Raw genomic sequence first — 23480 nt, 5'->3', positions numbered from 1 at the left:
CAACCACCTATTTCATGTGAAACACGCACACAGCCAGGACGCCGGCTGGTTTTCTCAGCGTATCTGCAGTCACATCAATGTTTTTAAGTTTAAGAGTTGTTGAATTTTAACTCACCGCAGCGATGTAGCCGTCTTCTCTCGCGGGGCTTTTCATGAAGAACATATGCCGTCTAACCTGTTGGAGGTGACAGTCGGGTAAAGCTGTCGCAGTTATCGCTCTTTTCCATTTTTATTGCTGCAGGCTGTCTACTTAGTTAGACTTCAAACTCTGCAACATGCAGCGTTGCATGCCCGGCCGTCACTTTGACGTCGGCGCCTCGGATCACATGACAGGAAGAGTAGTTGAGGGACGTAAATAACGTTACTACATTAACCACGAGGTTTGCTGGAGTGGCTCAGTAACATTTTTACTGCTCAGCATTAACCTGGGTGTTTAAGACAGAAAATGTCACAACACCTCACACACCTGGGGCTGTTTGCGTGTTTTGTTATCTCTTATTTCAGCCTACTCATCTTTTCTGAGCTTTTGTCTGCTGTCCATACACTCCTGCTCACTGACTCCCCATAGACTGTCTGTCTTTAAATGCACAAGTTTTTGAAGCAAATGCTACTCTAAAGTAAAATCCCTCATTATGCAGAATATCAAATTATCTTATTGTAAACGCAGCCTATACAGACCTACCAGGGATTATTGGTGTGCAAGCAACATTTAAATTTTTTTGTTAATGTTCATTTAACCGGGAAGTCTTTTGAGATCATTTGTAATAAAGAACATTTTTTTTAAGTATTTAAATTAGTTCACATACAGCATCCTATCATGAGAGCTGAGGGGCATAAAGGAGAAAAGCTTGAGAGTGATCAAGTATTTATTTGTTGGCTTTTATAAAAAATATTTTTATACAAATAAAACAGAATAAATTCAAAACTTTTAGAGAACAGGGGACATTCCCTGAAGGTTTTCCAATTTATCTCAAAACCTTAAGGGCACCCCCAAAGAACTTAAGGACTGTTTGTTTGTTTTATTTAGACTTTAAAGTACCTCTAGTGGTTAGGTTTATTTTCCAAAACCTTAAGAGAACAATTCTTATTTTCAGAGATCATTCCCTCAAGATTTTTAGAAAATTAACCTCAAGATCATTTTTAACCTTCAGGAAATCTTCCCTGAGGAAGTTTTTTTTATCTTTCTAAATTTGTAGAGAACCTTTAAATAACATTCTCTGAATGTTGTCAAAAGAATATTTTAAAAAAAAAAGTACCTTCAGTGAAACTTCACGTTTTCTCAAGGTTTCAAAAGGTTTATTTTCATAAAACCTGAGATAATGTTCCATAAACGTTTTTAAAAAAAATTTAAAAACCTTAAACCTTCAGGAAACGTTTCCTGAACGTTACCTGTTTGATAGGCAGTTAAATCACAGTCATTTACAGAGGAATTAACGCAGTGTTTTTTAATTTAAATTTTCTTTTCGCACTCCCACAAGTTCATTCCTTTACATTTCATTACCAATAGGTTACAACTCATTTAGCAAAAATGGGCCAAGTAGGGATTTTATGCACATTACAATTAAAAGTGGGTGGAAAATGAGAATAAAGCAGTATTTAAAAAGTCAGCCAGTGTCAGTCCTTAGGACTTATGTGAAAATGGCCTCTCCACACTCACAGATGTTACCCAGATGTCTGTTAATCAGATGTAAGAGAAATTGAGCAAACAGGTTGTGCCAGTGAGTCAGATGTCTACACCTACTTGTGTCTATTAGGAAAAGTGTGTCAGCAGTGATCGTACACTCATAGATGCTGAGACAGCAATATCACACTATCATCTCACAATTTCAGTTTGGCCACGGTGGCACAGTCATCTTACTGGCTGTGACCTTGTTAGGTAATGCTCACCATCAAACCCAGCAGACAACAGGCAGCAGCTTCATCTTTGGAGTCTGAGACACACTTGACATGTTAAAGTGTAGGTAAAAACACAACAGACAGGGTGCTGGGTGCTTCTTTGAGCATAAGATTTATCCGTATCAGAAAACACAACAATCTGTGCTATAGAAAAGCAAAAACAAATGATGTGTTTTTGCAATATTCCTGTTATTTCATTGAAAATGTCACAATTATGTACATCTGTCTGACATAATGTGTGTAATGCACACTTGCTGGTTTATGATGCTCACCCATTTTTAAAAGCATGTACTGTTATCCCTGAGCATAAACATTCAGCAAAATTACTAAATAAATATGAGTCTGAATATTTTATTTTCAATCGGAAGAAGGGGGCAGATGAGGCAGTGTTTTGGGTTTCTGCAGGCAAACATTGTTTGTTAAATGCCAAAATAATAAAACTGACCAATAATGAAACTGACCAAAGTACAGTTTAAACTGTTACAGTTTAAAGGTCTGTTGTGTAGGATTTAGTGGCTTGAGTGAAGTTACGACATTTCAACCATCTAAAACTTCTCTCATTTGTAAAGTGTGTAGGAAAACTACAGTGAGTGACACAAAGACACATGCAAGCTCTGTGGAAGAGGACGCGCTCTGTATGTTGATAAAATGGATCATTCTAAGGTAACAAAAATCCAATTCATATTTTCAGGTGATCATACACTGAAGAAAACATAGTAATGAATATAATATACCATTTATGCCAATATATCTTCCTATATCCTACATACTGTGACCTTTAACAGATGAGCCAAGGGAGATAAACTATTTGAATTTGCAAGTTCAGAAGGCCAAAGTATAGCACCTGTATTTGTCATTTTCTGCTAGTCTTTACACGTCACAAACTTTTTTAGTAGTAGTAGGACTTCAAATACAGCCTACACTGAATGTGTAGGTGGCACTTGACGTCAATATGCGTCAATACTTGACGTCAATATGACGTCAGAAAGACTTCGGGCTCTTGTGTCAAACAGACATTGAATTGTGGTTGGAATGCCACTGGTTGATTACATTTAAAATATTTGATGACTTCAGTATTTCACATTGTGTGGACGTTAACATTTTGCAGACTTCAGGTTTTGTTCCTAAGACTAAATGTTGTTATTCCACGTCAAACTAACATTAGCATGACATGTTTGGAAGATGACAGATTTTGTTTACTTAACACGAGTTAAACCCAAAAAAATCAAGTATCATCAGTATTTTAAGTCAAATTTACGACACTTGACATCACAACCTAATTCAACCAAATAACACATAGCAACATTGAAGGCCATCTGGAAAGCCAGGGCAGACATCATTTATCCATCATATGTGGCAATAAATAACACAACACTTGTTCATTCCAATAACAGTTGTGTTTCTATGCAATAATTGCCCCAAAAGGCATTTGTGCATGGATATATTTCATGTACACTTTTAGTCCTGAAAATACATCTTCCTGTACACTGCTAACGACACAAATCCCCAAATCATCACAACTTACAATATGCTGTATTCTTATAATGTCAATAGTTACCTGCAAGAGTGCAATTGTGAATTGTAAATGCTTACAAGAACCTGCATTACCAATTTGGGAAACATTCATTTTACATTTTTACCTTTTTTGCTTATTCTCTATTCATAAGAACCTATGGAGGCAGAGTTAGTGCAACAATTGATTTAGCTTCAATCAGCAAAACTAAAAGCAGCCAAACAGGCAGGTCAAAGGTCAAATTTGAGGCTGAAATACTCCAGTCATTGACAATTGGCATTGGCAAAAGTGCTTTGTAAAAAAAAAAAAAAAAGAGCCTGAGAGGAAAACATCAAACTTGTCTTGGTCTTATGTGGACAAGATTTCTATGTTTTGTTTTGTTTAGTTTTTTTTTGTCCAGAATCAGTCGTACAGCAGACTGGACTCCTCCCGGACTGATGAAGTCTCCTCTGTCATTTTGAGTACTGGGCGAATGGAGACTCTTCATTCACTTTGCCCTGGAGGGATGAAAGGAAACAGCAAATGGGTTAAAAGAAACAACACATATTCATATTAACCTGCAAATAGCGTGTTGTTAACATGCCTCTATTGGATGTTACAAACCTGCTTTACCAACAGAGCAATAAGACTCAATGAGACTGCTAGCACTGTGCTGCCCTACTCCTGTTCAGGATAACAGGAGCATATCCTGTCACACACTGAACTTATGCGAATTTTATTTCATTTTAGGGACTGATTTGGTAAACTGCGACATTTTGCAAAACATTAAAGTTCTGGTTTGTAATCGGATACAGAAAGAAAATCAAGGTTTGGTCACTAAAATGGTGCCAACTGGGCCTGTCATTTACACCTTTGTCCTGACCTTTAGAGACAGTTCTGCTTTCGAACTTCTCTGCTATGTTATTGCTCAAATTTAAGCTGAGTTTGACATGACTGAAGAGGAGATGAAATAATAAGGGGATATTTTAATAAAAAACACTCATTTTATATTAATTATACTTACAACAATTCCCAATGTCACTTTGAACCCTGCAGACAGACTCAAAAGACACCCATTAACCATGCAAGTTATCTGCTCTTCTTCACCTGCTAAGTTTGCAAAATCAGCTGTTTTTGTGTTTGGACCCATATGCACTCCTGCATATGTTCAAACGAAGCACACTTCAAATCCAACACAACGTCCTGAAAGCTATTTACAGCAGCTACACTCCTGTGGCAATAAAGATTTAGAGATAAAGCTGGTGTCAGTAGTGTTATTCTGAGTGCTTTGCATTTGTCTCACACGGTAGAGACCTGTTGCCTTATCTAACTATCATCTGAAATGACCTCAGAAGAAGTGATGCAGCGCTGACGATAAGCTTTAATTTCTGCAGAAAGTGCATGCTTACCACACAGTGTCCTGTTTCTGAGACTTTTTCACATAATGAAAATCCAGACAGACTTCCTGTTTGTGTAAAAGATAGAGCAGCAAACCACTGTGCCCACAGCTGAGAGGAAAAGGAAGAAGATGACAGGTGGAGGTTGAAAATGTTTTGAATGCCAGCTCTTAAGCACTGCCAGGGCTGACAGAGAATGAAGGGCTGACGTCCCTGTACAGCAAAATACTGCACTTCTGCCAGAGTCACACCTTGTCATAATTATCTACATACCGGAACATGTGAGCAAGTGTCGCCCCCCGCTGGTAAAAAAAAAAGTTAAGCAACTTAGACACACGTGGCTTTAAACTTCACTATATTCATGTCATATCTTCAATGTTTACTGTCATGGCCCAGCAGCCCATAGGGTCGGGGGAGGGGCCCTGACTTTCACTTGCAAAATGTCAAATTGTAAAAGTAGTTTGTGCTGACCAGGAAGTGACTCAAGGTGACAAAACAATTTTTAACAAAATTACACAAAATTACCTCAAAGAGACTGAAAAACCCACAAATCATGTATATTGACTACAAAGTGATGCATAACCACCACAAAGTCTGTGAGTCTTGCTCCTGTGAAGGAGAGGTGAGGGGGACGTTTACATTTCTGTATCTAGGGGCCCATCGTCTCATAATTGCCCCTGTTTAATGTGTATTATTTTTTGGGTTTTTATTGTCTCATACACTTTGTTAGCTTCCATCTTCGCTTGGAGTTGAAATCTGCACGTGTCTGATGTAAGTGTAGTTACAATTGAAAAAAATATTCAAGGGTTATGTCAAAATGCCATGTCTACAACAGGAATGCACTTTTGCAGGTATTTGGTCATTAATTTGACAGATTGAAGTTTTGACCTTATGATGGCACCGGATGAAAAGGTAAGGGATCACCAATTAGATCACAATAAATCCACCTTAAACTATAGATGTCTGTACAAACTCCATGCAACAGTTTCTGAAATATTTCATTCTGGATCAACCAACCAACTGACTGAACAACACGCTGCTTGCATGGCTAAAAACAAATTAAAACACTTTTAAGACCTTTTTCGGTGTCATCCTTATGTGTTCTCAATTCAGTAAAGATTACATTTAAGTATTTACAACATTTTAAAAGTTTAACATCAGTTAAAACATCAGATTCCTGTTTTCAAACTCACCATTGGCACGTCTTCGAGCCTCTCAAAGTTGGACCTCGGTGATCGGATACATTTCACGGTGGCAACCACCAGCACAAGGATAAAGATGATAGAGAAGATGCAAAGGATGGCCACGAGGCCGGGATTTGCTGCCAAGTCACCTTTTCCCCATTCCTGTGGGAGACCTGAGGGTGAAACAATCCCAAAAAGTCAGTGGCAGATCTTCTTTAGGGCGACATACACAACCAAGGGCCCCATATAGAGGGGGGTAGGGGGGGCCTACCCAGCCCCAATTGTTTTTATTATAATAATAATCATGGGGAAGTTCGTCTAGGGCACCACACATCCTAGGTCCAGCATTTCAAAAACCCATCGTCTTTGCTACTCAAAAAAACTGCACAAGCCATATATCTACTTCAGTTAAAAAGTGTGAAATAATTGCAACTTTAAATTTGCCAGTAGAGAACTCTCTTAGTGCAAAATGTATGACAGTCAGCAGTGAAATTCCCCAGAAAAAAATGACTATTTTGTGAAACTGATCAATGCAGCTTTAATCTGAATAAAAGTGATTTACATCCTGTTATTTTACTGCTTAATGAAACTCCACCTGGCTCCTCTCTTTCACTCCAAAAACAACCACAAAGGACTAAATAAGGGAAAATGTTGCAGGTTCCTAATTTTGTCACATTTTCCCTGTTTATAGAGGTGCAGATTTTTTGTTTTAGATTTAAACATTGTTCTCAGATTCAGAAAAAAAATGAAAAAACCCTCAGCTCTGACAGCAGTCTGACCTGGGCTGGTTGCGTTCACAGTGATGGTTACAGTGGCATTTGGCGTTTCTGATGCTGGTGGGAGTGCTGATCTTTGTGAAACTGTTGCGCTGGATGTCTGGTTGGTTGTTGTAGTCTGAGGAGGTGTGACATTTGGAAATGTTTCCGCTGTCATGTTGGGTGTATGGGGGGAAGTTGCGGGTGAGGGTGATGATAACACTTCTTGTGAAGTGACTGCAGCGGTCGTCTTGTGTGTTGTTGTCAGAGGCTGTTGTGCGTTGTTGGCGGTTGTCGTACTGAATAGGCTGACTTTATCCTTTGTGGTAGCAGCCAAACTGGTTGACTGTGCAGCACTTGTGGTTATCCCTGTTGTCTTTTTGACTGCAGAAGTAATGGTGGTGTCTGTAAAGGAATAGACAGCATTAAAACTCTGTGCAGATGCGCAGCATTCACCCCTGAGGAGACAATAGTGGAGAGTTTGTCGGCTTTTTTCAAAGTTGATAACAAAGCTGATGTTTTGAACTAACGGCAGGGGCATAGCTGGAAATCATGTGATCTTTGCTAAAGAGGTGACTAGGGCCCACTGCCACCACAAATTAGCTTTATTTTAATGACACAACATGTACAAACACAGTACTGCTGTTGGACTCGCCCAGTTTTTCCTCTCTGACCGCTGTTACACAGACATTAATAACCTGTTTATGAGGCTTATCCTGGTTATCATTATATTCGGGATATGGTGTTCACATGAGCAGAGAAATCAGGTTATTCACACACCAGTTTCTTTCAGGGTACTCCAGCTTGCATATTCAGGTTTCTCATTAAAAGAATATGCTCAAACACATAAACAGAATACTCCAAAAACCTGATCTTAAATAGGTTATTCATGTCCATGTAAAGGTGTCTCAGTAAATAATATAAAAAATTAAAACAAATATAAATAATAAATAACAATAAATAATTATCCAACCTCTTAAATCTTGAAGTTAATTTCTTTTTACATTTCAACATTTTGACATTACTTCAAATAAACATATACTGCAATAAATCAGAGATATACTTTAACTTATGCAAGTGTTTAAATACAAAGAAAACAATGTTTAATAAGTAAACAGTTGAGTAGCCAATCTGATTTGACACAAGGAAGGCTGTTCCTGCTTATATTTGTGTGTGTTTCCAATAATTGTAGTATATGAATAGAAAAGTGACTAAACTTTTTAACTCATGTCTAATATTTGCGTTATCAGTATGCCAGGGCCAAACGGCAACATTTTAAAGGTGAAATTCAGAGCCTATGAATTGTTGGGGCGTGCCTCTCAACATAAAGGTGGCTGAGCCAGCGGCTAGCAGCTGACAGTGCTAACTCCATAAACAGCGCTTAACAACAGCAACAGTGTTGACAGAGCTCACGGTGTTCACCAGGGCGCCCCAATATCAGCAGTAACTAGTGCAGTGCAAAGCAGTAGCAGTGAGCTAGCCAGTGGGATACACACATGCACTATCATGCACACGCAGTCAGGCGCCATTAAGCCGCTTTATCTTTACAGAGCAAATAATGGTTTCTGCTAAATGTTTTGATTGTCGCATACAAACCTTAAAGTTCTTCAGTTTCTGCTTCTTTATACTTAAAAAAAAACAAACCTGTTTTATACTTATTTTTCAGACTTAGGCTTAATTGCCCACAGAGGAGATTTCTTTTCCCAGAACTCTACAAAATCAGACCAAAGCAAATACAACAGTAACAACATGGATTACACCATATACTATAAAATGGTACACAGTAACAACACTGACAACATCACAGTAGCAACACAGACAGGAGTGCACACTCAGGCAGAGGGGTGAGGTGGTGATACAGTGGGTGTGTGACATCCTGTTCTCTTGAAGTAACAAGGCGTGCAGTGACCCTGATGTTTAACTCTGTGAGGTTGGGTGTGAGGACACCAATTATCCTGGCAGCAGCGTTGTTTATGCGTGTGAGTTTGGCCTTATTAGTAACTGGTAACATGATAAAAGGAGGAGACAGGGGTGCAACATATAGTGCTTTAAGCTTGCGGATGGCTGATAGCCTTTGCGGCTCTCCTTTTTATGATGTCATTAGTGTGCTGGTTGAAGTTGAGTCCAGTGTCACTTCGAGGTATTTGAAACTGTCGATTATTTTAGATGTTTGGTTTCGATGTGAGTGAGATGCAAAGTTGAGGGCGGACCACTTATTATTTTCTTTGTCTTGCTGATACTGACACCTAAATATAGATGTATATGCTATGTTTGGAATATTTTCACTGCTTTACCACAAGACAGCTGTTATCAATGGGGACTTGAAGCATATATTCAAATATAGTGTACACTTAAATTGAAATGGATTTTTTTAGGTGGCTTAAATGTGTTTCATTACAGCTCCCTCCATAGCAGCACATAGTTTAGCTTCAGTGATGGCAGATTTGGTTTATCAAAGACTTTAGCAAAGCAACACAATTCACAAAATAAGCACAACAGAAACGCCAGATAACTCGCACTAGCATGATTAACTCTACATCTTTATGACTGTGAAGAATAGTTACGACTGAAAATGACATTAAAAGTAAACAAGTTTGCCAAATTTACACATCTTTGTAATTCAAAACCACAGCCAGTTTTCACCCCATGTTGTAACATGTTACAGTTAAATAAGGAAGTATATGCAGAATTATTAGCTAATGAATAACGGAGAGTGGGTGGTATTAAATAAGTCACATTTCTTCCCACTTCTTTTCGAACATGTAATTAGAAATGACTGTTTTCTTATACACTATTCTTTGGTTGGTTGGTTTGCTAATGGTCTTTAAAAAAAGGTGCAGTGCTCTGCTGTTAGTGGTGAGTGCAGGTGATATGAGTATGCCCACCCACGCAGCTTGCAGCCTGTCACTGGAAATATATGTATGAGATGGATTCGAGCTCCTTAACAGCCTCTAAATGCAACTTGAGGTGAGATTGTTTCCTCAACTAATTTTGTTTTTCAAGTCATGAAGGCGCAGTTCAGTTTGAGGTTCAGATTAGGCCATTAACTCTGCGGTGTGTTTACTAAAGCCAAATCAACTGACAGGTAATGATGTTTGTTTACTGATGATGCAGACAAAAAGCTGGCAGTCAGCTGGCATCGAACGTCTGTGTACATATAAGTGTTTGCATAAGTCGCAGACACCACAGTAAGTTAAGTTTAGGATCACTTTCACTGATTAAATATTTGCTTTAGTCTCCACCCAGGCGTGACCTTACCATTCAGGCTACTTTAACTTCCGCTTATTGTTTACAAATAGCAGTTAATTCTTCATTCAGTATTGTAGAAAATACAGATGGAAAAACTTGTATTTTACAGCAACAGACAGCAATATATTGTTTAAATATAAAGGTTTCTCTATTTCTGCAGGGATGATATTTGTCCAAATTTGAATGTAATCCTGGCCTCAGGTATTGCTGTTGTAGGTATTAAAATTGTACAAAATACAATGATTCCCTGAGAAGAAAACTACATCCAATTTACCTGCCTCCTGCCGCAGGAAGTTTCCTATTTGCATAACTTTGCATCAAGATTTCAAGATGACGTTTAATTCAAATTCTCACATAAATTCACACGTCAGTTCAACAGGTAAAAGTGTAAAATGTTAACTTACCTTTACAGACTGTCACTGCAAACAGGGACAGCAGCACAGTGAGGTACATCGCTGCAGGCATGTTGAGAGGAAAAGGCTGGCAGTCATATCGACAGTATTCAAATACACACACAGTCTACATCCTTGACAGCAGGATGTGTTGAGCACCTGAGGAGGAGTGCTCTGCACGCTGGGTTGGTACACATGAAATCCTTTAGGCTGGTTGGTCAATGTTTAAACAATGTTCTGTATTTGCTCTTTATTTAAAGTGACAGACATTCAATGGACATGTTTTTTTTTTCTAATTTTGATTGACCTTTTGGGCAAAAGTAACAAATATTGCTCTCTGAAAATAACAGAAATCCATTCAGTGATTGATGTGTAAAGTTTGTTTGTTTAATGTCAAAAATGTGAAGTAGAGCAGGTTAAAAAAAAGCTGTTTCCCTGCTGAAAATTCTCTTTTCAGTTAACATTGTTGTTTATGCAGCAGTCGCTTATCGCTTTTGTGAATTCGTGCCTGGTGACAAGTCGACCATCCTGATTAAGGGTCCACAGATTATCAGCCTGGCTGATAATCAGGACAGATATCTGGCATATTGCCAATGATCTGTATTAGGTTTTGTTTTTTTTAATAATTGCCAGTAAAATTAATTAATGAAAGTGTGCATATTACACTCAACCAACACCAGTGAAGGCAGTCTGCAATTCATGTAAAGAAAGTGTCAGCATGGGAGGAACTCTTACTTTGAAAAACTTCAGGGAGCTATTTTTACTTATTCTTTTTCTATTGAAATTTTCATTGAACTTTTTAAAAAAAAAAGTTGCTGGGAACTTGCTGTATATGATGTTGAAAGTTTCGGTTTTGATTAAACATTTGCTAAAGGCAATAAGACATTTTTGTGTTTGAGTTTATGAATTTTCCAAATTCTTAATTTCAAAAGACATACATTCATCTTTATTGTAAATGCATATTGGTTCAAAACTGACTGTTTTTAATAGTTACTGGTCTCACTGACTACCAATAATCGGTATCTGTATCGGTCCTGAAAAAACAATATCATTCTGTTTCATTCATAAACTGCATAGAATAAAATATGGTTTCACTCTGTGTTTCAGTCTGGACTCTCTGCTGCTCCAAACACTTTGCAGAAATTAAAATCCAATCTGGGCTGAACTGTAGCTGACAATGTAGGCAGCCAATCAGGGATCTGCACCTTGACCTTGGACCTTGGCGGTGAGATTGAAAATGAACTGTCGATATCAAGAATGTAGCATCTATTTCATGAAAACTACTTAAGTGTAGATATTGTTTACTGTTGTAACAATATATAACAGTGAATAGTTGGTAATATAAAATGCAGGCAGCACAGTAATGGTGGCTCCCGAAGCAACAAGCACTAACTCTAACTTTAGGAGAGGAAACACAGCAATAAGGGAAGTTAATTCAGCAATCGAGTCAATAAAAACAATTACACATGAGCAAGAGGATGGACTCACAGAGTTTCTTGGAGGAAGAGACATTTTCATTGTTCTTCCAACCAGATTTGGCAAAATCTTGATTTATCAACTGACTCTGTTGGTGATGAAGAAGATGTTCCCTGCTACAAATCGAGTGTCCATTGTTGTTTGGTCACTGCTTGAGCCAGTTGTTTTACATTTGAATAAAAAGTCAGCGTTATGATTATTTTCCTCTTTTACTTGGCTTTTCTGCAAAATACAGAGACATAGTGGTATATCGTTACACATTTCTGTTCAGCCTTGCTTTAAAGCAAGCCACAGTACAATGAAAAAGCCCTGTCCAGGATTCCTACAATTTACAGCAAGTGAGACTTAAGACTTTTAAATTCTGTTTAATGCCACTTTAATTTATGACCAGTTTTTCAGTGGTCAATATTGAAGTAAAAAAACGTATCGCCATCAATTACTTGAGGTCATGGGGTAATTCCATTTTATTTTATTTTTATTTTATTATTGTAACATAAAACATGACTCTTTGGTGATGTTAACGCAAGAGGCATTTGATTAATTATTATTTCATAACTTTATTTTGAACTTCTGCAATACAATGTCAGAAAAAAATTAAGACTTTTGAAAGGTTGATTTAATGCCAGTTATATTTTTAGATGAATTAATTTAATGCCTTTTTAGACTTTTTAAAGATCCATGGGACACGTGGTCTTGGCTGTTTACATCTGACGGTTTAACAAAAATGAGCTGATGACACAGATTGCACAAAATAATACTGTTGCTCCATTTCATTATTACTACATGAACAGACGGGTACAAGCAAATCCCATGCAAAAAGTAGCACCGTGGGGTCCTTACAGCAAAAGTTAGCTAAGCTGCTTATTTTACTCAGATAACAACAAAGTTAGGCTGTCACACACAAAGCAGGAATTAAAGGGCAACCTTCCTAACATGTCTAAAACCCCCCGCCGCTGTGCTACATCAGTCTCAGCTCATTACCCATTTTATATTTCTGCTTACCTGTTAAACAAACAGACATGGTGGCACATTGTAGGCTACACCCATGGATGTATGGCTACACCTCAATCATCAGCCGAGCAGTAAAGCACCACAGTGCCATGCACATGCCCTCTCTGTTGACACCTGACAGCAGCACTACACTCTCTCTAGTGGCTGAAAGTGGTAACTATGCTTGAGTGCAGGCGGCTGGAATAAAACAATACATATTTTGGTAAAAGTTGGTATATAAAGACATTACAACCTCTGAACATTATCTGTGTATTTACTCAGGGCATTAATATGAAAAAAACATTGAATGAAACAAAATGACATAAACTAAATAAAGGCAGTGGTGGATGCAGTACCTGACAGCCAAAATTGAGTAAAAGTAGGGATATCTTGCCAAAAAATGACTTTGGTAGAAGTTAAAGTCGCCTTTTGGAATATTAATTGAGTAAAAGTCTCACAGAATCTAATGTTTACTGTACGTAAGTATCAAAAGTAAATCAATGATATTAAATGCAAGGTTTGTCTTTCCTGATAAATTATTTATTGCTTCATAATTTATATAATCTCCAAGGTATGTCTAAACATTCTCATATGCAACATATATTAAATGCAATTTTCGCAAAGCTTGTCCAAACTTTATTATTCTCAGAAAAATGGAAGACAACAATTCGAGGTACTACAGGAAAGTCAATGCACACGTTTTATGAAAATTTCATGAACAGTTACTGAATGTGGATATAATATACTTCAGGAGTGCACATCATTCAGACATAAATAGATGGACAAACTGGACAGAGACATAGAAAAACTCTACAGACATTAAGGTGAAAGTGTTCCAGCACTTCCACTTAAACATCCTCAACTTCTCACAGTTCATAATGACGTGGTCATTTTAAATTTCAAAGCAACTGGGGCACCCAGCGGCTCAGTTGGTGGAGCGGGAACCCCATGTGCACATGTGCATGGGCTGTGTCCCTACCACAGCAGGTGCGGGTTCAATTCCAACCTCAATCATTTAATGCATTTCATCCCCTCTCTCTCCCCCCTTTCATGCGTATGTTGTCTTATTAAATAAAGACTAAAGACCCCCCCCAAAAAAAAATCTTTAAAAAAAACTTCAGATGAGCGGCTCATTGGAAAGAAAGATAATCTGTTAAACAGTCCTGCCCACAAAATATTCTTTGGCCTCAATGAATGATCTCACAGTTGAGAAGAACTTCATCTCTAAGTTTTTTCCTCCAGAGGTTTGGATGGTGGGAGCGCTTCCTGCTGCACATTCACTGCACTGCTGTCTGATATCAACTCAGTGGAGTGACTGTCATCCTGTCAACACAACAGAAACAAATACATATCAGCAATATCCCTGCCAGAAGCAAACTCTGACAGACACAGTTAACAACATGAGCAGCGAAATAGTGCAGCAGACTGACATATTGCTCTCTCCTAATTCTCCATTAGTAGCAAAGTTTTTTTAAATCTAACGTTCATTAAGGCAAAAATATAAAAATAAATGGTCACATAATTAGTAATCGATAAAACACATTGTCTTTATAGAAGAAGCGAAAACTATGTAGGATGCAGAAATTCCTTTAAATCCCCTGTGGCTGACTTACTCTGTGTTTGAGGTAGGACAGGTACGTGTCCCACCCTAAGGCAACAGAGTTGATGAACACGACACGGAATTTGGGTGAGAGGAAGTAGAAGTTGAGCATCTGAGCAGCAGGCCAAACACTGCACTCTGCCTACAGGCAAGAACAACACAGATGAGCATAAACAAAGCTGAAGTGATTACACAATGCACACACTGTTGAAACTGTCACTTTTAGCTGGCAATTAACCAAAATGTCTTTTTTGGAATTAATTTAGAGGAAACTGCCAGTGAGCTTTTTTTTAATTATTGTCTTAAACATTGTAAAAAAAAATCTCAGAAGTCATTAATAAATATATTTAGCATCTTCCTTAAAACAAAAATGGCATTTTGAGGGAAATGTAATGTTGAGCAAATTATTTTTTCTATTGAAAAAATGTTGCGAATCAATATACCAAGAAAGTTGCAAAAATGTTGAGACTGAATCAGCAAAATTTTCACTGACAACATATTTTAGCTGTTTTGTGCCACAAATGACAATCTTGCAATATGGTATTCACTTGTCGTGAATACAGTGTTATTATTTTGTTACCTTTTTTTTCTCTTTTTATAATTAACATTTAACCAAAATTCCGATCTGTCCCTAAACTTATCCAAAATGCATTTGTTGACTAAACCTGAGATGGAATGTTTGGACGCAAACCTGAAGTTCTGTTGTCAAGATACTGTGAACACGTCATCCTCCCCAACCACCTTCTTCCCAAATCTACGCTGGATATGAATGTAGTGTTTCATTATCTCAAAGAAACATCCCTGTACATAATCCAGGCAGAGATTACGTTGCCACAACAACGTAATTTTAGCAGTTAAGTAACATATGAAATTTCTAGGAGACAGGTTTGGCTTATCACAATTATACGACAGGTAATTGCGACCAAGCAGTCTGATTGGTCCACAAGACATTTGGAACGTGCTCAAAAACAGTACACCTCATCACTGAGAGGAAATCATATTATTATCATACCGAGTCAAATAAGAGGCAGCAGCAACAATAAACATCCTTTTTACTATATTGATGAATATTGCTTTAAAATAGCAAATACAGCTGAACAAATGAAAAGTAACAGCCAACTCACTGACCGACTGTCTAACAAATGACTGTTCATTGAAATTAATTATACCAATTGCATTTCATGAGGTCGTATTGACAAATAGAAAGAGTTTAGTGAACTTTATGAGGCTGCACTTCACCTTCAGCGACACGAATGTCCACTTGGACTGAAAAATAAACTGATTAGAATTCGGTGGTCGAAGGTCAAAGGCCAAGGTCAGTGTGACCTTAACAAAGCATGTATTTGGCCATAACTCAAAAATGATTATGCTAATTATGATAAAAGGTCAAAGGTCAACTTCACTGTGACATAATAATATTCTGCATAAAACACTTTCCTTGCCATTATTCTGTGTCATATCTCAGGAACTGAAGGGGAGACATTTGGTCAGATACTGAATTGGTGACACTTATCTTTGGTGTCCAGCTTGGAACTGTGCTGATTATACAGATCCTCTGTGATACTGAGGTAAAGAAGTGTGTGACACATCCATGTTTTCACACACATAGATGTAAACTGTAAGTGTAACTTGACTCGTGCACGGAGGCATAAAACTGCAGGGCGGCAATTCTGCTTTCTTCATGTGTCGTTTATGAACACCAAAGGACACAAGCAAAGACAAGACACACACAGTTATAAATGCAAAAAAAACAAAAGGCTGCAAAGATAACTAAATGTGGTTGGGAACAAAGACTACATCAGAACTGATCTGCTGATCCAGATCCTCAGGTGAGACCTGACAGGTGTACTTGCCATGTAAAATTCCCAGAACTTATCTTTAAACTCCTTCCATCCTTCAGATAAAGTGTGTCCTTCCATGAGACTAATGCCTGCGATAAAAAGAGTTATTGTGTGTTAGCACCACATTTTTATCAAAACCAACTTCAGATAATGTCTGGAGGAACTCTTATAAAACATGACTGACACCGACGAAAAAAACTCATTCAAATCCAAGCTGTCACAGATGACCTTTGAACTCAAAACACTCTGATATTGACACACATTGTCTTTTGTTTCATCACACCCACGTCTTAAGGCAGGCTGCTTAGTGCCAAATAAATTCTGAAATACTACTTACCCATGAAAAAACACAGCCCTGTAATTGGAGCGCCGACCAGTGCGTCCACCAGAACCTTCTTACCCGCCGTTTTGAGACCATTACCCACAAACAATCTGTCCAGCCAGATGTACCAGTAGTGTTGCACTGGGCCCATGGAGCAGCCAAATGTAAACATTTTACCTTTAGGGAGAGCAAGTCAAGGTAAAAATAAATAATTAATTGCAATATGTCAGTCATTAAAATTCACGACATTACACGAATATCCCAAATATCAGGTTTATTCTTTTTTATTTAAATAAATAGACATTTTATGGATTAAATATAACATTATATCTTGTATGTACTGCACAGGTTCTCATCAAAATATAAGGGTCTGACCAGATGTTGAATCAGACTGCATTGCATCATTAATTGTAAGGCGTTTGACAGCAACAAGATGCACACTCTGTTCAAATCTGCTGAATATGAATCCAAGAAAACTTTTTTTTTAGCACATGCAACAAAAAAGTGTGAAAGTGCCTTAATACTACAATGTAAACAGTGAGCAGACAATAACAATATCAGTGATTCCTGCATACACTGAATAAATAGATACAACGAATAAATAGAAAGCTAAAAAAGGAAAGTGCATTAACATTGTTCATTAGAAACCTGAACCTTTCAGTGGAGCATTTTGGCAATAGAAGCCAGTTGCTCCTGCTACTCCTTTTGAAGACAGTGTGACAGAACACTAAGCCTGTTTGAGTTTGATTTATCTCTGCAGAAATCTGATTTTAATTGAATCATCACTGTTGCACAGCTAAAGGCATGTGTTTCACCAATATGCCTTTTGGCAACAGTTCATGATGGACATGTCTTAATTAATGCAAAGAAAAACACAAAATGTAGGCACCAGGTCACAATTCAAAATCTAAAAATTATAATTTAAATTAAATGCAGTGAACTATTCCCACAATGCAGTGTTGACAATTCTTGTATCTGCTTTTCTCTCTTTCTCACCTGTCCTCCTCCAGTCTCGGACTCTGTCTGGCTTTTTGTAGATCTCCCAGCTCTGCTGCATGATGTCTCCCAGCCCCAGCATGACTCCTCCGCTCAGGGTGTTTGTGAGCAGCAGAGCTCGGCCCTGGAAAAATGGTCGCCAGTTGAACCGTATTCGAACGACAAACTCTTTAGTCAACCGTTGAAACATGATGTTTGGACCTCAGAGAGAGTACTGTCATGAGTGGAAGACAAAAAGCTCCCCGTCTCTCACTGTGGGAAAGCTGACTAACTTTCAATATAGTCTTTGTCTTCCTTATTTGCTTATTACGTGTCTCAGCTCAGGACTTTCATCAGCAGAATCAACTGAATGTTAACAAAACCCAGCAAGTCCATAAGACTACTCTACAAGGAGGATGAATGTGTATTAGTATCCCAATGAGAAGTCTAGACATAGATGGCCCCACCTTCAAAGGATGCTGCACCTCCAACACAGACAGTTCAACACAAAAAAAACCCAAAAATACACATTCTGTAGTCATGAAATGTGCCTGTGACTGAGGAGGAGTGCTCCATATGCTAGGTTGGTGTGAACAAATATTTGCTTAGTATTTAAAACATCAGTTACATCACTCTTCCAGCTTTCTGCTGAGGGCTCTAATCTAAATAAATTTCCCAAGAAATTGTGGTGTGAAGGCTGGATGTTTAAAAATTTTGAAATTTGAATAATTGCTATGCCCACTGTATGGAAAACATTAAAAAAGCTGAATTAGTTTGAAAAAATCATAACCCTGCTGGGAAAAAAAACTGCTAAAAAACCAGTGTATGGTGGTAGCTGGTTTTAGCTTAAATTATGCAAAAACATGCCTCAAGCTGGTCAAACAAGCTGATACACCAGCTATCTTAAACTGGTCAAGCTGTTTTTTGAGCTGGGAAGGGTCTTAACTAAACTCCAAATAATAATTTCAAAAAGGAATAAAATGAGCGCAAATACATTTGACATGAACACAGAGCGTAACACTGAGTCTATATTGGGGCAAAGTTTCTACCTGTTAATAGGATAAAGATAAAACATAGCAGCTATTTCACATCAATATTTTTGCATGTCACATATACTGTATGATGTTATGATAAACAAAATGAATGCCACTTGTTTGGTTGCTGGACAGTTTAAATCTTTCACTGTATCAATGATGTGAGTTTCACACTACAAACACTCATCGACTAGAACTTAAACTGAAGTGTGTTGCTGAAGGTTTTGTTATATGGCCATGCTTTGGGTGTGATAAAAAGAGAATCACTGTCAGACAGTGAAAACGCTTTTTTTTGAGCTTTTAATCCTTCAATCTTCCTACAGGAGTGCACATTATCCAGATATAAATAAATCAACAAATAAGACAGACACATTAACCCCTTAAAAACTAAGCAAATTGAAATTCTGTCAAAAAATAAAACAAAAATAAAAACAGCAGAAGAGACGATCAGCTTATCAAGAGATGCCCCCAAAATTTGCAAGAAATTAGTAAAATGTTACAAGAAAATTATCTGAAAATAAGACGAACAATATTTGCAAGAAATTAGTTAAAAGTTGCAAGAAAAGTAAAATAAGAAACAAAAACTTTATATAAATGTGGTTTTCAGGGTATTTTTTCTATTTCTGTTTTTTGATAATATCAAATAATCACCTCTAGCTAATTTTCTTGTCATTTTTGGACACCTTTTAATTATTTCTTGTTACGTTTCTTGCTGGATACTTCTTGCCAAATTGCTCAGTATAACTTGTCTCATGTTTTAAGAGAAATGTAAACAATTTTCTCAGGTTTCAGAGGGTTAAAAGCTTGTAAAAGGTGTCTGAACACAGCACAAGAAACTGATGGTGATACAGGTGTTAAAGGGTTAAAGGTGCATTACGTAAGTTCCAGCCACCCAGTCCAACCAAGTAGGCAATGGAGCAGTATTTCACCCTTTAACTGTCAGTCTACTACTGTGTCCATACAAATACAATTTACAATTTACATCATTTATAAATCGCGATCTGTAAGGCTACAGTTAGTGTTGTCATTAGTCACACTAAAGTTTTCAGTATATAGTCACCGTTAGATGTTAGTTACCAGTCTAAAAGAAACATTTCAATTCAGCATCAAACTGCATCTTTTTACACTCCAAGCAATGCAGCTTTTGAGAGCCACACCAATTTTTACTCCAGTTTTGCTTCTTCTTGCGTCTCTTCTTATCTTTGCTTCATAACGTTGCTTCTTTGCAGGAGCTGCTTGTGATGGAGATAACAGTCATTTTCCTGTGTTTCTAAGTTACTGAGACTGTAACTTTTACACTTTATCCATCTTCACTATAATACATCCATGGTTTCTATTGACAGTTTGCTCCAGCCGGCTAAACTTCTTCTTCCTCTTCTTCTTCTTCCTCACTAGAGGCTACAGCGACTCACTATTGCTTCTCAGGCCAGGATGTATCATTACAGAAGCGATGGCCCGACCCTAGCATTTAAGGGGTTAAAATTCTGAAAATAAATGAAAATTTGGTCACTAAATTAATTCAGTGAAGAGGAAAATAATATTAATATTTACTATTTTTATGGCAGTTTTAGCAGAGGACATTTTGGTCTTCTGAGGCAACAAAAGGGATTTTTTTTACCTGATACTGCAAATAATAACGTAATAACAAATAAAAATAAAAATTCATCAATGCAGCATGTTGTTGCTAGTGACTGACATATCTCAGACTGTGAAATAAAAGAAACCCCCCAAGCATTTAGTATACAGATAATAATTTATTATTTTTTTCCATAAAAAACATCAGTGGTGTTATGTAAACAAACTGTTATTTGAAGAAGAAAATTATGAAAATAAATGGTAATATCTGTAATATTAGTTAGAGGCAGACATTTTTGTCCTCTGAACATTAGAGGAACTTTTTAAGTGAGGCACAGGAGTTGAAACTCCATAAACACAAAGGGAAAAGTGTTCCAGCACTCCCATGTAAACATCCACAGCTCCTCACAGTTCAAAAAGAAATGTGGCTGTTTGAAACTTCAGAGAGGAACAGTTCATCGGAGAGAAAGATCATCTGTTAAACAGTCCTGCAACATTTTGCAAATGCAGAAAAGAAAAAACAGCAAAATGTACATTAGCCTCGATGATGGACTCCACAGTCGAGCTTGAACGCCGTCTCTAAGCTTTTTCCTCCAGAGGTTTGGATGGTGGGAGTGCTCCCAGCTGTACATTTAAAGCACTGCCGTCTGATACCAACTCAGTGAGGTGGCTGTCATCCTGTCAACACAACAGAACCAAGAGCTACATGCATCAATATTATCAATATAACTTGAATTTTTAATCACTGAGAAACTAGAAAGCTTGTTCTCTTCTATTTTTTCTTTATTAGTGGCAAAGTTTTTAAATTTGACCTTCACTGAGGCAAAAAAATAAATGGTGTTAAATGGTCATACAATTATAACTGAACGTAACAGCAACATTTCTCCACATACATATAGCTCTAAAACTTTACAATCGGTGCCTCATATATAATAAGTAAAAAATGAAACACATTCTCTTAAAAAAGACATGAAAACTATCCAGGAGTCAGAATTTACATTGACTCTCCTCTGAAGCTCACTTACTCTGTGTTTGAGGTACGACAAGTAGGTGTCCCACCCTAAGGTGACACAATTGATGTACACGACTCGGAATTTGGGTGCGAGAAAGTAGAAGTTGATCATCTGAGCAGCAGGCCAAACACAACAGTCCGCCTACAGGCAAGAACAACACATGAGCATAAACAGAATAATTGCAGAGTAAACACTGTTAAACTGTCTGTTTGAGCTTGCTGTTAAATAAAATATCTGTTTTCACAAATTTAACATTATTAGATTAACAAAAAGGTATCAGAAGTCATTAATATATAATGTGATAATCAGAAATTATTGTCACACATCAGCTACACTTATTACACTTCAGAGGGTCAGTAGTAACTCAAAAAATGATTGTAGAGAGCTGTTTGATGCTGAAAATGCACTCTTAGGTTAGCTTGTTAGCATGTTAAAATTAGCAACTGACACAAAGTGCAGCTGAGGAATACTCAGGATATGACCAAAGTCAGTGGGATTTATCCCCAGGGGACTACGGATATTTGTGCTAAATTTCATGCCAATCATTCAGATAATTGTTGAGATATTTCAGTCGGGATTAGAGTGGCAGACTGACATTGACTTCCCCAGAGCCACACTGCTAGCATGGCTGAGAATGACATGGACAAAAAAAAACCCAGCTAAATTAATTCTTATCTGTGGTTAAGAACAAACAGGAACCTCTGATGTGATGAGTAGACGACAATGTGAGTACATTAGCACCGATCTGCTGACTCCAGCTCCTCAGGTGACACCTGACAGGTGTACTTACTTTATAAAATTCCACAAACTTGTCTTTAAACTCCTTCCATCCTTCAGATAAAGTGTGTCCCTCCATGAGACCCATACCTGCAATAAACAGAGTTTTCTGTCAGATGAACGTCAGTACCACGTTTCATTAAAACTAAATTCAGCTAAGGACATGACTGACATTCATAAATAAAACCGCATTCAAATCCAAGCTGTTATCAAAGACGACCTTTGAACTCCACCCACTCTGATATGTTTTAAGACAGGCTGCTTAATGCCAATAATTTTTGAAATTCTCACCTAGAAAATACCACATCCCGAAAAACGGAGAGCAGACCACCTGGTCCACCAGAACCTTCTTTCCCACTGTTTTTAGAGCTTTGCCCACAAACACTCCATCCAGCCAGAGGTACCAGTAGTGCAGCAGTGGGCCCATGGAGCAGCCCACCATAAACATGTGACCTTTGGGGAGAAAGGCCCAAAGAAGAATAAGAGTTAATGGCAATGAGTTGCTGATTTAAAACACATTGTACAAATATTCTCCAAAACACCATTTTTCATTCTTCATTAAGAGATGGTGTTTTGAATAAACCCTACTGGCTGAGAGAGTATAAAATTTGGTATTTTGTACTGAAAAAAAAAAAAAAGCAGATTCAACCTGTAAAAGCTATTCTGACTGGTTGAAGGGTAACTGGCCCGCTGCAGGTTGTCCGATAAGACCTTAACCAGATGTCTTTACAGTCCAGGCAGATTTTTATTGACGTTTTATGTGTGGTTCTGAAATATGAGAAAACAATAAAGAATGTCCATTAACACGTGTACGCATAATAACTACACGGGCCATGATATGTCTATGTACATAGCATTTACATTCATGGTACTGTATTGTAGGGGTATTTCACTATGAAGAAAGTAATTCTGAAATTTGGTTACAATGCTTTATATCGTGTACTGTATTTTTTCACATTTACATTTTCTATCGTCTCCTTTATCATCATTATATGGAAGCGTATTGCTGCTAAGCCAGATGAAAAAGAAATTAGTATCTTGTTGGGCTCTATTCTCTCTTTCTCACCTGTCCTCCTCCAGTCTCGGACTCTGTCTGGCTTCCTGAACTTCTCCCGGGTCTGCTGCACGATGTCTCCCAGTGCCAGGATGACTCCTCCGCTCAGGGTGTTTGTGAGCAGAAGGGCTCGGCCCTGGAAAAATGGTCGCCAGTTGAACCGTATCCGAACAACGAACTCTTTACTCAACCGGTGAAACATGATGTTTAGACCTCAGAGAGAGTACTGTCATGAAAGGAAGAAAAACAGCTGACTAACTTTCAATATAGTCTTTGTCTTCCTTATTTGCCTACTTGTTTCAGCTCAGGGCCTTCATCAGCAGAATCAACTGAATGTTAACAAAACCCAGCAAGTCCATAAGACTACTCTACAAGGAGGCTGAATGTCTATCAGTTAACCAATGAGAGCTAGAGACATAGATGGTCCACCTTCAAAGGATGCTGCACCTCCAACACAG

General features: G+C 37.8%; 4 protein-coding genes across 4 annotated transcripts in view; all 4 read right to left on the bottom strand.

The window, feature by feature from the left end:
• The window catches only part of LOC121965149 (cAMP-specific 3',5'-cyclic phosphodiesterase 4D-like), a 118115-nt gene extending 117833 nt beyond the window's left edge, over positions 1 to 282 (bottom strand). Inside the window, exon 1 of the mRNA XM_042515318.1 lies at positions 116 to 282. The gene's annotated coding sequence lies outside the window, so the exon portion shown is untranslated. The remainder of the gene's footprint in view (positions 1 to 115) is intronic.
• A 3358-nt stretch (positions 283 to 3640) lies between these two features.
• LOC121961911 (endochitinase A-like) lies at positions 3641 to 10436 on the bottom strand. The gene is made up of 4 exons (XM_042512018.1): positions 10378 to 10436; positions 6749 to 7129; positions 5979 to 6142; positions 3641 to 3906 (listed from the first exon to the last, which is right to left on the bottom strand). Exons 1-4 carry the CDS (start codon positions 10424 to 10426, stop codon positions 3862 to 3864), a joined length of 639 nt encoding a protein of 212 aa, XP_042367952.1. The 5' UTR covers positions 10427 to 10436; the 3' UTR covers positions 3641 to 3861.
• A 3619-nt stretch (positions 10437 to 14055) lies between these two features.
• Positions 14056 to 17780, bottom strand: LOC121963222 (mpv17-like protein 2). The gene is made up of 5 exons (XM_042513543.1): positions 17591 to 17780; positions 16610 to 16771; positions 16281 to 16361; positions 14445 to 14569; positions 14056 to 14154 (listed from the first exon to the last, which is right to left on the bottom strand). Exons 1-5 carry the CDS (start codon positions 17778 to 17780, stop codon positions 14056 to 14058), a joined length of 657 nt encoding a protein of 218 aa, XP_042369477.1.
• A 2977-nt stretch (positions 17781 to 20757) lies between these two features.
• Positions 20758 to 23224, bottom strand: LOC121962084 (mpv17-like protein 2). The gene is made up of 5 exons (XM_042512282.1): positions 23035 to 23224; positions 22260 to 22421; positions 21982 to 22058; positions 21204 to 21332; positions 20758 to 20856 (listed from the first exon to the last, which is right to left on the bottom strand). The coding sequence occupies exons 1-5, from the start codon at positions 23222 to 23224 to the stop codon at positions 20758 to 20760; spliced, it is 657 nt and encodes a 218-aa protein (XP_042368216.1).
• Between the last annotated feature and the right edge of the window lie 256 nt (positions 23225 to 23480).

Source organism: Plectropomus leopardus, chromosome 3 (assembly GCF_008729295.1).
Source record: "Plectropomus leopardus isolate mb chromosome 3, YSFRI_Pleo_2.0, whole genome shotgun sequence".
Taxonomy (NCBI): domain Eukaryota; kingdom Metazoa; phylum Chordata; class Actinopteri; order Perciformes; family Serranidae; genus Plectropomus; species Plectropomus leopardus.
The sequence above is the reverse complement of the archived record's forward strand: the minus strand, read 5'-3'. Positions and strand labels throughout refer to the sequence as shown.